General features: G+C 40.8%; 1 protein-coding gene across 1 annotated transcript in view; it reads right to left on the reverse strand.

The window, feature by feature from the left end:
- Window positions 1-4,566: 4,566 nt before the first annotated feature.
- Window positions 4,567-15,845, reverse strand: part of LOC143816148 (bone morphogenetic protein 8A-like) — a 223,595-nt gene continuing 212,316 nt past the window's right edge. The window contains exon 7 of the mRNA XM_077296175.1: window positions 4,567-5,114. Within this exon, the coding sequence (XP_077152290.1) occupies window positions 4,965-5,114 (150 nt within the window). The 3' untranslated portion in view covers window positions 4,567-4,964. The remainder of the gene's footprint in view (window positions 5,115-15,845) is intronic.

Consider the following 15,845-nt stretch of genomic DNA (forward strand, 5'->3'; position numbering starts at 1 on the left):
CAAGGCAAAGATATAAATCATGTATGCATGAATACCGTTAGCTGAACATCACCCAAATTGAAGTGCTCGCCTTCAGCTATGTTGGCGCATCTCTGTTAGCAACCTAATAAGTTCTTTTGTTAATCCATTTTTTTTTTGTAACTGAATATGCTGTATTATTTGTCCCCTTTGTAAAATCCTTTGTACATTTTTTATAAACACTGCCTATCGTTTGTATTAAATATAACATTTTACCCCTTCACAACATGCGCTGTGCATGTACTGTGCATGTCGTGTCTCTCCCTTTGATGTGGGCTCCGGCACTGAGCCCACATCTTTCTCGACACGTCAGCTGTTTTGAACAGCTGACATGTGCCCCGAACAGCCGCAGGTGGAATTGCGATCCACCCCGGCTTTTGATCTGTTAAATGCCGCTGTCAATCTCTGACAGCGGCATTTAATGTGATTGCGCCAGAAGCGCGTCACTAATCCTGCCCATTGGCGCCTGTGCCACATGACTGCATGTCGCCGATGGATTGGCATGACAACCCAGGGTCTGCAGCAGGTTGTTATTGCCGGATTGCTATGAGCGCCGCCCAGTGGAAGCATTTCTGCTACACACAGGCAATCTGATCATCGCAGCTTCTAGTCTCCCATGGAAACTAGTGAAGCAAATGAAATGTAAAAAAAAATGTTTTTAAAAATATTAAAAATATATATATATAAAAGTTCAAATCACCCCCCATTTGCCCCATTCAAAATAAAACAATAAAAAATACTTATTTGGTATTGCCACGTTCAGAATTGCCTGATCTATCAAGATATAAAAAATAATCTGATTGGTAAATGGCCTAGCAAAAAAAAAAGTGAAAAGGCCAGAATAATGTTTCTTTGGTCGCCCCAACATTGTATTAAAGTGCAATAATGGGCGATCAAAAGATTTTATCCACACCAAAATGGTATCAATAAAAACGTCACCTCGGCACGCAAAGAATAAGCCCTCACCCACCCCCAGATCACAAAAATGGAGACGCTACGGGTCTTGGAAAATGATTCAATTTTTTTTCACCACTTAAATAAAATAGAACCTATGCATGTTTAGTGTCTGTGAACTCGTAATGAATTGGAGAATCATAATGGCAGGTCAGTTTTACCATTTGGTGAACATGGTAAAAAAAATAAAAAAAACTGTTGTGGAATTGCACTTTTTTGCAATTTTACTGCACTTGGAATTTTTTCCCGTTTTCCAGATATCGTAAAACAACTGGTGCCATTCAAAAGTACAACTTGTCCCACAAAAAAAACCCTCACATGCCCATATTAACAGAAAAATAAAAAAGTTATGGCTCTGGGAAGAAGGGGAGCGAAAAACAGAAACGCAAAAACGAAAAAGGGTTTTGGCGTGAAGGGGTTAGTAGTTCTGTTCCTTTTGTTCTGTAAACTGTGCCCCAAAGCCATACTCTACCTATCAGGTGTACAGACAGCCTGTAAAAACAACTGGTGGCAGTGAGTAGTCTGGGGTTATCGTGGAATTTGCAGTGACTGCATTGGGGGTATATAAACACAGCTAAAATCACCCAAGAATGGTTAAGAGGAAAACATTGGACTATTCTGAAGTGGTCTTCTATGAGCCCTTACCTAAATCCTATTGAGCATCTTTGGAAAGAGCTGAAACATGCCGTCTGGAAAAGGCAACCTTTATACATGAAACAATTGGAGCAGTTTGCTTTTGAGGAGTGGGCCAAAATACCTGTCGATAGGTGCAGAAGTCTCATTGACAGTTACAGGAATCGTTTGATTGCAGTGATTGCCTCAAAACGTTGTGCAACAAATTATTAAGTTAAGGGTACCATAATTTCTGTCCAGGCCTGTTTCATGAGTTTATTTTTTTTTTTGTTTAATTCTGTGGAAGCATGGTTAAAAATCAATGTCTGACTTTAATTTGTTCATTTTCATAGATCTTTTATTTATTATTACTTTTGTCAGATTCAAGTTATTTCTGTGACCATTGTGAGTTTTTCTGTCATTAAATGAGGGGTACCAACAATTTTGACCACGTGTGTACATTTATTCCATGCATTGCAATCAGAGGGGTTTATACTATACGCTCACTGTTAGTTTCCCGATAACCATCCTATTAATGGAAACAGCCTGCAGCCTCCATTCATCGCCCTTCAATCGTATAATTGTCTAGATCAGGGGTCCCACTCCCCAACCACCGGTTTTATTAAGTTTGTAAAAATAAGAATTTCTACATTTCTTTTTTTTAGTCAAGATGGGGTTCAGAGTGTACATTAATGAAAAAAGAAGAACTTTTCTGAATTTACCAAATGGCTGCAATGAAACAAAGAGAGAAAAATTGAAAGGGGTCTGAATACTTTCCGTACCCACTGTATATTCAGTGATAACTGAAAGTTTGTGAACTCTTCAGAATTTTCCATCTTTCTTCATTCATTTTGCCTAAAACTACATCAGATTTTCACACAAGTTCTAAAAGTAGATAAAGAGAACCACATGAATCAAACAAATCACAAGTGGAAGACTTTTGTAATTTTTTTAAATTGTGAAAATTGTCGAAAATGACGTGTCTGTGAGTGGCACAAGTATGTGATTATTTGCTTTCACACCAGTAGTGACCCCCCATGCGGTAATAATTTAACCTAAGCATTTCTGTTAATTATTGATTATTCCAGACCATTGGCCTGGAGGAATTTTAGCCCATTATTCCCTGTTCTTTAAATAAAAGAACTATTTTTGAATACTTTGTTTTATTTGTTTCACTTTATCAACTTTTAGGAAATATGTGAAAATCTGAAGGTAGTTTTAGTACAGATTTAGGCAGAAATATAAACGATTATGTAGGGTTCACAAACTTTTAATCACCCTGTACATGAGGAATAACAATGTTTCTGGCCATTAAATGATTTGTATCCTTCATTTTAGCATTTTTTCCTTTAACATTAGAAGCCTGAATAGTTTCTCCTTGTGCCTTTCTGTTTTCAATTCCCAGCAGCTTCTCCTTTCTTCATAGAGTTTTAGAGCAGCAGGTTTGATCTGATCCCTCACTGTAGACAGATTTGTACACATTTGAGCAGTTTTTGAGAGTGAATGATCTCTCTAATTCCTAATTTGCTAGATACAAAAATAACCTTTGAGCAGGATATAACCAAGAAGGTGGAGACGCAATCAGTCCGCTATCCAAACAATAAAACTCCATGCTCGAATGTCTTTACAAGCAAACCTTAGAAGATTTTATCCCCGTAAATCACCTCGCATGAAATATTCTTATTTAGCTTTGCTTTTAAACATTTGGCAACAATAGATAACTTTGTAGAAGCAAATACTTCTGTCTAAAATCCTGACCAAGCATTTACAGACAATTTTCCTAGTATTATTTATTATTTTAAATTCAAACAGGGCATCTTCACAAACTGTCAGTCAATATATATCATCGTATCTCACCCACTGTGTTTCGGGAGCGCACACCACCTGGAGAAGAACTACACATGCGGCTTCCTATTGAAACACCTTGAGTGTTTTCACAAGTGCCCAGGATTGTGCTGCAAGTCATGAACAGGGGGAACAACAAATAATCCACCCAGTGGAATTATATACAAGTTTTATAAAGACATCAAAAAAGGTGGGTGCAAAATAGCCCTTGTTTCACATACATTCGAATCTAGCTGCTGCACTTAGAACCTGAACTCTCTCCCCTCTTTCCTTTTTTTAAAATTTTATATCAAACTGTCAGTCAAATGAGAATATACTCAAAACAATCACGACAGTGGTATATCTGATGGATAATTTCAATCTTATTTCAATGTTACTCGAGGCAGAAAAGGCCTTTTATAGGGCCATGAGACCAAGTCACTTTAATCAGATGTAATTTTGTTACTTATTTTCAGAGAAATGAAGGAGCACACACTATCTTGACCATCAATGGTAGAAACACTTACCCGATAGATCTTTTTCTATGTATCAGGCAGGCGGGACTTTTCCCTTCACCTCTTCTGTTCAATTTGTCGATTGATTCTTTATGATGACAAATTGAACGATATAGTCTAGTTTATACATTGACGAAGGGGGAAGAGGGTGATTAAGGTGGTAGCCTTTCTCAAAGTACTCAATCTGATGGTTACTTTCAGCTTTCATATTTCTATAAAAGCTATCCTTTCTATTTCAAATCAATAGGGTAGAAGCTTAAAGAATCTTGAGTCGAGAATTCATCACAATGAGAGCATTTTATAACCATTCCGCCCTTGAGAATTTAAACAAAATAAAGACACTTTGAAACCACAATCTCATACCTAGAAAGGGAAATATAAGATGGCCCACCCACGTAAATCTTGAAAGGCACCTTTCAAAAAAATAGATCACACAGAGACCTAATGACACCCTTTCCTTCCCTTTTTCTTTTTTTTTTTGTTATTTTACACAAAGATTTTCAATAATATTAAGGGACTTTTTTTGGAAACTTCAAGCTTACAAGTATATATTGGATATTGGACTTGTAGCAGGTTTTAAAGTTATAAGCTCCATCTAGATTTCCAACAAGAATCATTTCATTCTATGCAATAAAAATAAGGCTAAATTCAAAGTATGTTCTGCAATAACGTCTGTTCTCTCATACATCTATTTTCACAACAAAAGGATGATTCTAGCATAACCTTTTTCCTTGTATTCTAATCTGACCTCTTTGAACATTATATCACCCAAGCTTTACACACACCGTGCAATGTTGCAAGAAATAAGCTAACAAGGGATATGATTTCAGGTGATATAACGGGCACACTACTAACCCGCTTCAGAACTCACCTAAAAATCAATCAAATATTTATTGTATCATAGATCAGTACATAATCATTCTTCACTATATTTAGAAATTGAATTTATTCTCTTGATTTATTGCAACATTTTTAACAAGTATCATAAATATTTTCAGCAAATCTTTGTATCAGTGCAACTTTATACATCTTTCCTCTTGTTTAGTGGCATCCACAAGACTTGACCACCATGTTTCTGTGCTTTTTTAATATTACATTGTTATTGTTGTCATAATAAAGGACTGATGTTGCTGAGAGTTTGGTAGGAGCGCAGCATGCTTTGGGAACGCTCTCTGGCTTCATAAGGTGAACCTGGAAGAGAATGCAAAATTAAATGATACATACTGTAGAATTTTACTATCTCTTGAAAGTAAAACAATGCATAAATATCATAGGCATCTAGCTAATAAAACACCAGAAGAGAGTCTAAGAGACATTCAACGCATAAAAAGAGCTATTCTCGGTAAAAAAGGTACAATTCAGTAGTCAGATTATTTCCAGTTGTTTCTTGACTGTTTTCCTTGGCAGAATATTTGGTGGTTTACATTGGATTCCATGTTAGTTCTTTTCAAAAGCCCTGCTCAGTAATATACCGGTAGAGGGCTTCATGCCGCCGTACCAGTGACAGCCACACATGCTGGTTTGTCTCTTGTGCGTTTTTCCTTTGTAGTGAATTTATTAGGCTTAGATTTACTTGTACTTTTGATGAAAAGAGATCAGCCTTTCATGTAAAAGTCCTCTTGGATACTTACAGATTTTGACCGTTTTCATCAGTTTATTTTCTCTCTCCATATTAAATAAAAATAACAAAAATAAACCCTTGCACACTGCTGTTACTGTTTGACCAGCTTCTATTCATGTTTTATTTTACTAAGTCTGGAGAAAAGTTGAGTAAACGGTACCACCACCCCCGAAATGAGGCACATCCTGAATGTAACCTTGTATTTGTATGCAAGGAGAAAAACAACACACTTTCTGATCTTAAACTGCATAGGAAGTTCTTCTGACCAAAGGGATTAGTCAACCAATGACCACAGTAGCAGTAATAATATTGCAATAGGGAAAGGGGTTTGGGCGGCCTCATTTAGCTAGTTGTGACCCTAGTCTGACTATTTTTCTGTTGAAACCTGAGACATTTCCGTCAATGACAACTATCTTTGTTTTACACACATTTGCTTCACTACTGGCAAAGAACTGTGTTAAAACAAAGTATTTTACAAATCATTTTCCATATATAAAGCACAAAGTAATAAAACAAATATAAAAAACAAAACAAAAATAAAATAGTAAATTAGACATTTTTCCATTTCACATTAAATAGTTACTCAATTAGTGGAATTTTGGGAGAGAAATGCTCCCATTCTTGTCTGATGTAGGATTCTATCTGCTCAACAGTTGTAGGTCGTTTTTTCCAGATATTTAATTTTATAACACACCAAATGTTTTCTATTGGTGAAAGGTCTTCACTTCAGGAAGCCATTTCATGACCCAAACTCTTCCTCTGTGTAGCCATACTGTTGTGATGGGTGCAGTATGTGGTTTAGCATTATCTTGCTGAAATATGTAAGACCTTCCCTGATATAGGAGTTGTCTGGATGGGAGCATATGTTGGTCTATAACCTCTATATAATGCTCAGCATTGATGGTACCTATCAAGATGTGTAAGCTGCCCATGCAATAGCCACTAATATAACCCTATACCATCAGATATGCAGGCTATTGAACTGTGTGCTGATAACAAGCTGGATGGTCCCACCGCACTTGAGTCTGCAGGACACTGCATCTATAGTTTTCTTGAAGGATTTAAAATTTTGATTCATGTGAACATGGAACAGTTTCTGTTTTGCCTCAGTCCATTTTTAATGAGCTTTGGCCAAGAGAAGAAGACAGCATTTCTTCATTGTATTGATATGACTTCTTTGCATGATAGAACTTTAACTTGCATTTGTAGATTACATGGCAAACTATTCTCAAAGACAATGATTTCTTGAAGTATTCCTGAGCCTGTTCAATGATTTGCACAATGGAATGAAGCCTGTTTTTAATACAGTGCCCACAGATCATGAGCATCCAATATTGACTGCTGGCTTTGTCCCTTGTACACATGAATTTTTCCTGAATTTCTGAATCTCTTGATATTATATGCTGTAGATTGTCGTATATTCCAAATCTTTGCAATTTTACAATGAAGAACATTTTTTCTGAGACTGTTCCACAAGTTTTATGAGCAGTTGTTCACAGATTAGTGAACCTCTGACCATCTTTGCATCTGAGAGCCTCTGCCTTCCCAACGTGCTCTTTTTGCACAGTCATGTGACTTAGTTCACAATTGACCCTCTTGCTGTTTATCATCAGTACCTTAATTGTGTAGCTTTTTCTTAACCCGGTCACAACTTTTTGAGATGTGTTGCTGCCAACAATTTCTAAATTAGCTAAGTTTTTTCAAATGAAATGGAAGAATGTCTAATTTCTTCTTATATATGTTCTATGTTTTATGGCTATAAAGATTTCCAAATAACGAAAAACTGACTGGCACTTCCAAATCAGAATACTGGTGTGTACAGGTGCGACCTAGGAGTAGCCATCTATATACACTGCTCAAAAAAATAAAGGGAACACTCAAATAACACATCCTAGATCTGAATGAATGAAATATTTACATTGAATACTTTGTTCTGTACAAAGTTGAATGTGCTCGCAACAAAATCACACAAAAATCATCAATGTAAATCAAATTTATTAACCAATGGAGACCTGGATTTGGAGCGATACTCAAAATCAAAGTGGAAAATCAAATTACAGGCTGGTCCAACTTCAGTGGAATTGCCTCAAAACAAGGAAATGATAATCAGTAGTGTGTGTGGCCTCCACGTGCTTGTATGATCTCCATACAATGACTGGTCATGCTCCTGATGAGGCGGCAGATGGTCTCCTGAGGGATCTCCTTCCAGACCTGAACTAAACCATCAGCCAACTCATGGACAGTCTGTGGTGCAATGTGACTTTGTTGGATGGTGCGAGACATGTTGTCCCAGATGTGTTCAATCAGATTCAGGTCCGGGGAACAGTCCATAGCTTCAATGCCTTCATCTTGCAGGAACTGCTGACACACTCCAGCCACATGAGGTCTGGCATTGTCCTGCATTAGGAGGAACCCAGGGCCAACTGCACCAGCTTATGGTCTCACAAGGGGTCTGAGGATCTCATCTCAGTACCTAATGGCAGTCAGGCTACCTCTAGCAAGCACATGGAGGGCTGTGCAGCCCTCCAAAGAAATGCCACCCCACACCATTACTAACCCACTGCCAAACAGGTCATGTTGAAGGATGTTCTAGGCAGCAGATCGCTTTCCACGGTGTCTCCAGACTCTGTCACATCTGTCACATGTGCTCAGTGTGAACCTGCTTTCATCTGTGAAGAGCTCAGTGCGCCAGTGGCGAATTTGCCAATCCTGGTGTTCTGTGGCCAATGACAAGCATCCTGTACGATGTTGGGCTGTGAGCATAACCCCCATCTGTGGACGCCGGGCACTCAGACCATCCTCATGGAGTCGGTTTCTAACCGTTTGTGCAGACACATGCGCATTTGTGGCCTGCTGGAGGTCATTTTGCAGGGCTCTGGCAGTGCTCCTCCTGTTCCTCCTTGCACAAAGGCTGAGGTAGCGGTCCTGCTGCTGGGTTGTTGCCCTCCTACGGCCCCCTCCACATCTCCACGTGTACTGGCCTGTCTCCGGGTAGCGCCTCCAACCTCTGGACACTACGCTGACAGACACACCAAACCTTCTTGCCACAGCTTACATTGATGTGCCATCCTGGATCAGCTGCACTACCTGAACCACTTGTGTGGGTTGTAGAGTCCTTCTCATGCCACCACGAGTGTGAAAGCACAACCAACATTCAAAAGTGACCAAAACATCAGCCAGAAAGCATTGGTACTGAGATGTGGTCTGTGGTCCCCACGTGCAGAACCACTTCTTTATTGAGGGTGTCTTGATAATTGCCAATAATTTCCATCTGTTGTCTATTCCATTTGCACAACAGCATGTGAAATTGATTGTCAAACAGTGTTGCTTCCTAAGTGGACAGTTTGATTTCACAGAAGTCTGATTTACTTGAAGTTATATTCTGTTGTTTAAGTGCTGCCTTTATTTTTTTGAGCAGTGTATAACAAATAAATGAAGTAGCACTCTGTAGTGGTAAAGCAAACAAATATGTAATATATAAAATATGAATAGCATTACTGCTTTAGATTATACGAAAAAATTGAGATACTTAGCACATAATTTGGCCAATTCATGCATGCCCAGCAGCCAGCAACAAGGCGGTCTTTGGTTTGCTGCCTACATGTCTAGTGTGAATAGCTCTCTTAGGCTAAAGCCTGAATTTATGGGTAAGGCAGGATCCTGGTGCAATTAAAACTGCCACAGGCTGAAGGGCGTAGTGCTCAGTCAGAGAGCTAACATACAAATAACAAAAAACTGACTGGCACTTCCATATCAGAAAACTGGTCTGTACAGGTGCAAACTAGGAGTAACCATTTCTATACATAACAAACAAATAAAATTGCTTGCACTCTGTAGTGCTAAAATATGTAATATATGAATAGCATTACTGCTCTTATTATCTAGAGCAGTATTGCTATTCATATTTCATATCTATATATATACTAGCTGTACTACCCGGCTTCGCCCGGGGTAATAACTGCTGTTAGCAAAATAGAATGTGTTAACAAAAATTTATTCTGCACAAAAAAACCACAAAACAAATAGATAGAAATGTAATTATTAAAAGGCAAAAACTAAGCTAATAGAAGCATTTTACAACATATATTTCAACACCAGAGATATTCCACACAGATTTAACTAAATTGGCCAAGTAATGTGAAGTAATCTTCTACTACTTATTCAAGAGCCTTTTGATAAACGACATTCTTAGTTTTTCCTTCAGTTACAAAGACAAACAGATTTTTGGCTGTTCCAACTCTTGAACAGGCCACATAAAGTTGACCATGAGAAAAGCATGGAGATTGTAAATCTAAGCTAGCTGAAGAGCCCGGCGTTGCCTGGGCATAGTAAATATCTGTGGTTAGTTATAGCACCTCACTTCTCTTATTTTCCCATCACGCCTCTCATTTTCCCCATCACATCTTTCATTTTCCCCCTCACATCTCTCATTTTCTCCCTCACACCTCTCATTTTCCCCCTCACTCCTCTTATTTTCCCCCTCACTCCTCTCATTCCCCCCTAACACTTGTCATTTCGACCTCACATCTGTCATTTTTCGATCACTCCACTATTTTCCCTCACTCCTCTCATTTTGCACTCACACCTTTTCATTTTAACCTCACACCTCTCATTTTCACCTCAGTATATACATGTTTGTCATCTCCCTTATATATAGTATACACCTGTATGTCATCTCCTGTATATAGTATATACCTGTATGTCATCTCCCCTGTATATAGTATATACCTGCTGTGTGTCATGTCCCCTGTATATAGTATATACCTGTATGTCATCTCCTCCTATATATAGTATATACCTGTATGTAATCTCCTCCTGTATATAGTATATACCTGTGTGTCATCTCACCTATATATAGTATATATCTGTGTGTCATCTCCTCCTGTATATAGTATATACCTGTATGTCATCTCCTCCTATACATAGCATATACCTGTATGTCATCTCCTCCTGTATATACTATATACCTGTAGGTAATCTGCTCCTGTATATAGTATATACCTGTGTGTCATCTCCTTCTGTATATAGTATATACCTGCATGTCATCTCCTGCTGTATGTAGTATGTACCTGTATGTCATCTCCTCCTCTATATAGTATATACCTGTGTGTCATCTCTCCTGTATATAGTATATATCTGTGTGTCATCTCCTCCTGCATATAGTATATACCTGTGTGTCATCTCCCCTGTAAATAGTATATACCGGTGTGTCATCTCCTCCTGTATATAGTATATATCTGTATGTCATCTCCTCCTGTATTAGACCTCATTCACACGTTATTTGGTCAGTATTTTTACCTCAGTATTTGTAAGCTAAATTGGCAGCCTGATAAATCTCCAGCCAACAGTAAGCCCACCCCCTGGCAGTATATATTAGCTCACACATACACATAATAGACTGGTCATGTGACTGACAGCTGCTGGATTCCTATATGGTACATTTGTTGCTCTTGTAGTTTTTCAGCTTATTAATCAGATTTTTATTTTTGAAGGATAATACCAGACTTGTATGTGTTTTGGGGGCGAGTTTCGTGTGTCAAGTTGTGTGTGTTGAGTTGCGTGTGGCGACATGCATGTAGCGACTTTTGTGAGATGAGTTTTGTGTGGCAACATGCGTGTAGCAACTTTTTGTGTGTCGAGTTGCATGTGACAGGTTAGTGGAGCAAGTTGTGTGCAGCAAGTTTTGCGCATGGCGAGTTTTGCGCGTGGCGAGTTTTATGTGTGGTGCCTTTTGAGTATGTGCAAGTTTTGTGTGAGGCAACTTTTGCATGTGTTGCAACTTTTGTGCATGTGGCAATTTTTCCGCGTGTGCAAGTTTTGCGTGTGGCGAGTTTTCCATGAGGTGAGTTTTGCACGTGTGGCGAGTTTTGCATGTGGAGAGTTTTGCGTGTGGCGAGTTTTGAGCTGCGACTTTTGTGTTTCAACTTTTATGTGGCGAGGTTGGTGTATGTGTGGTGAAATGTGCGCTGAGGGTGGTATATGTGTTTGAGCACGTGGTAGTGTGTGGCGCATTTTGTGTGTGTGTTCATATCCCCGTGGTGGTGTGGTGATTATCCCATGTCGGGGCCCCACCTTAGCAACTGTACAGTATATACTCTTTGGCGCCATCGCTCTCATTCTTTAAGTCCCCCTTGTTCACATCTGGCAGCTGTTAATTTGCCTCCAACACTTTTCCTTTCACTTTTTCCCCATTATGTAGATAGGGGCAAAATTGTTTGGTGAATTGGAAAGCGCGGGGTTAAAATTTCACCTCACAACATAGCCTATGACGCTCTCGGGGTCCAGACGTGTGACTGTGAAAAATTTTGTGGCTGTAGCTGCGACGGTTCAGATGCCAATCCCGGACATACATACACACATACATACACACATTCAGCTTTATATCTAACTAGCTGTACTACCCGGCTTCGCCCGGGTTAATGACTGCTGTTAGCAAAATAGAATGTGTTAACAAAAATTTATTCTGCACACAAAAACCACAAAACAAATAGATAGAAATGTAATTATTAAAAGGCAAAAACTAAGCAAATAGAAGCATTTCACAACATATATTAGCTTTGTTATACTGAGAATGTCTTTGTTGCCTATATTAACCAATCAGAGCTCAGGTTAATTAACTGTAGCAAAATAGAAGCTGAGCTGTGATTGGTTGCTATTGGCAGCCTGATAAATCCCCAGCCAACAGGAAGCCCTCCCCCCTGGCAGTATATATTAGCTCACACATACACATAATAGACAGGTCATGTGACTGACAGCTGCCGTATTTCCTATATGGTACATTTGTTGCTCTTGTAGTTTGCTTATTAATCAGATTTTTATTTTTGAAGGACAATACCAGACTTGTGTGTGTTTTAGGGCGAGTTTTATGTGTCAAGTTGTGTGTGTTGAGTTGCGTGTGGCGACATGCATGTAGCGACTTTTGTGAGATGAGTTTTGTGTGGCGACATGCGTGTAGCAACATTTTGTGTGTTGAGTTGCATGTGACAGGTTAGTGTAGCAAGTTGTGTGCAGCAAGATTTGTGCATGGCGAGTTTTGCGCGTGGCGAGTTTTATGTGTGGTGCATTTTGAGTATGTGCAAGTTTTGTGTGAGGCAACTTTTGCATGTGGTGCAACTTTTGTACATGTGGCAATTTTTCTGTGTGTGCAAGTTTTGCATGAGGTGAGTTTTCCATGAGGTGAGTTTTGCACGTGTGGCGAGTTTTGCGTGAGCCTAGTTTTGCATATGGCGAGTTTTGCATGTAGCGAGTTTTGAGTGGTGACTTTTGTGTTTCGACTTTTATGTGGCGAGGTTGGTGTGTGTGTGTGGTGAAATGTGTGCTGAGGGTGGTATATGTGTTCAAGCACGTGGTAGTGTGTGGCGCATTTTGTGTTTGTGTTCATATCCCCGTGTGTGGTGAGTATCCCATGTCGGGGCCCCACCTTAGCAACTGTACGGTATATACTCTTTGTCGCCATCGCTCTCATTCTTTAAGTCCTCATTGTTCACATCTGGCAGCTGTCAATTTTCCTCCAACACTTTTCCCTTCACTTTTTCCCCATTATGTAGATAGGAGCAAAATTGTTTGGTGAATTGGAACGCGCGGGGTTAAAATTTCACCTCACAACATAGCCTATGACGCTCTCGGGGTCCAGACGTGTGACTGTGCAAAATTTTGTGGCTGTAGCTGCGACGGTACAGATGCCAATCCCGGACATACACACATACATACATACACACATTCAGCTTTATATATTAGATATACCTGTATGTAATCTCCTGTATATAGTATATACCTGTGTGTCATCTCACCTATATATAGTATATATCTGTGTGTCATCTCCTGTATATAGTATATACCTGTATGTCATCTCCTCCTATACATAGCATATACCTGTGTCATCTCCTCCTGTATATACTATATACCTGTAGGTAATCTGCTCCTGTATATAGTATATACCTGTGTGTCATCTCCTCCTGTATATAGTATATACCTGTATGTCATCTCCTCCTGTATGTAGTATGTACCTGTATGTCATCTCCTCCTCTATATAGTATATACCTGTGTGTCATCTCTCCTGTATATAGTATATATCTGTGTGTCATCTCCTCCTGTATATAGTATATACCTGTGTGTCATCTCCCCTGTAAATAGTATATACCTGTGTGTCATCTCCTGTATATAGTATATAGCTGTATGCCATCTCCTCCTGTATTAGCCCTCGTTCACACGTTATTTGGTCAGTATTTTTACCTCAGTATTTGTAAGCTAAAATGGCAGCCTGATAAATCCCCAGCCAACAGTAAGCCCACCCCCTGGCAGTATATATTAGCTCACACATACACATAATAGACTGGTCATGTGACTGACAGCTGCCGGATTCCTATATGGTACATTTGTTGCTCTTGTAGTTTGTCTGCTTATTAATCAGATTTTTATTTTTGAAGGATACCAGACTTGTGTGTGTTTTAGGGCGAGTTTCGTGTGTCAAGTTGTGTGTGTTGAGTTGCGTGTGGCGACATGCATGTAGGGACTTTTGTGAGATGAGTTTTGTGTGGCGACATGCGTGTAGCAACTTTTTGTGTGTCGAGTTGCATGTGACAGGTTAGTGTAGCAAGTTGTGTGCAGCAAGTTTTGCGCATGGCGAGTTTTGCGCGTGGCGAGTTTTATGTGTGGTGCCTTTTGAGTATGTGCAAGTTTTGTGTGAGGCAACTTTTGCATGTGTTGCAACTTTTGTGCATGTGGCAATTTTTCTGCGTGTGGCAATTTTTCTGCGTGTGCAAGTTTTGCGTGTGGCGAGTTTTGCACGTGTGGCGAGTTTTGCATGTGGAGAGTTTTGCGCGTGGCGAGTTTTGAGCGGCGACTTTTGTGTTTCTACTTTTATGTGGCGAGGTTGGTGTATGTGTGGTGAAATGTGCACTGAGGGTGGTATATGTGTTCGAGCACGTGGTAGTGTGTGGCGCATTTTGTGTGTGTGTTCATATCCCCGTGGTGGTGTGATTATCCCATGTTGGGGCCCCACCTTAGCAACTGTACAGTATATACTCTTTGGTGCCATCGCTGTCATTCTTTAAGTCCCCCTTGTTCACATCTGGCAGCTGTTAATTTGCCTCCAACACTTTTCCTTTCATTTTTTCCCCATTATGTAGATAGGGGCAAAATTGTTTGGTGACTTGGAAAGCGCGGGGTTAAAATTTCACCTCACAATATAGCTTTGACGCTCTCAGGGTCCAGACGTGTGACTGTGCAAAATTTTGTGCCTGTAGCTGCGACGCCTCCAACACTTTTCCTTTCACTTTTTCCCCATTATGTAGATAGGGGCAAAATTGTTTGGTGAATTGGAAAGCGCGGGGTTAAAATTTCACCTCACAACATAGCCTATGACGCTCTCGGGGTCCAGACGTGTGACTGTGCAAAATTTTGTGGCTGTAGCTGCTACGGTTCAGATGCCAATCCCGGACATACATACATACATACATACATACACACACACACACATTCAGCTTTATATATTAGATATATAATTGCCTAGAATACTACTTCCTGCAATTTGTGCCAACTTCCGTGGCTTTGTCCGGAGCTAATGTTCGGAGATAATGTTCGGAGCTAATGTCCGGAGCTAATGTCCGGAGCTAATGTCCGGAGATTAATTGCCTAGAATACTACTACTTCCTGCAATTTGTGCCAACTTCCGTGGCTTTGTCCGGAGCTAATGTCCGGAGCTAATGTCCGGAGCTAATGTCCGGAGATAAGTGACGTCACCAGTGTCCTACACCCAGGCAGAGCACAGGGGCCCCAGGCAGCATATGGGGCCCCAGGCAGAGCACAGTGGCCCCAGGCAGAGCACAGGGGCCCCAGGCAGCATATGGGGCCCCAGGCAGAGCACAGTGGTCCCAGGTAGAGCACAGGGGCCCCAGGCAGCCTATGGGGCCCCAGGCAGAGCACAGGGGCCCCAGGCAGCATATGGGGCCCCAGGCAGAGCACAGTGGCCCCAGGCAGAGCACAGGGGCCCCAGGCAGCATATGGGGCCCCAGGCAGAGCACAGTGGTCCCAGGCAGAGCACAGGGGCCCCAGGCAGCCTATGGGGCCCCAGGCAGAGCACAGTGGCCCCAGGCAGAACATGGGCCCCAGGCAGAGCACAGGGGCCCCAGGCAGAGCACAGGGGCCCCAGGCAGCATATGGGGCCCCAGGCAGAGCACAGGGGCCCCAGGCAGCATATGGGGCCCCAGGCAGAGCACAGGGGCCCCAGGCAGAACATGGGGCCCCAGGCAGAGCACAGGCAGAGCACAGGGGCCCCAGGCAGCATATGGGGCCCCAGGCAG

This window comes from Ranitomeya variabilis, chromosome 3 (genome assembly GCF_051348905.1).
Source record: "Ranitomeya variabilis isolate aRanVar5 chromosome 3, aRanVar5.hap1, whole genome shotgun sequence".
Taxonomy (NCBI): Eukaryota; Metazoa; Chordata; class Amphibia; order Anura; family Dendrobatidae; genus Ranitomeya; species Ranitomeya variabilis.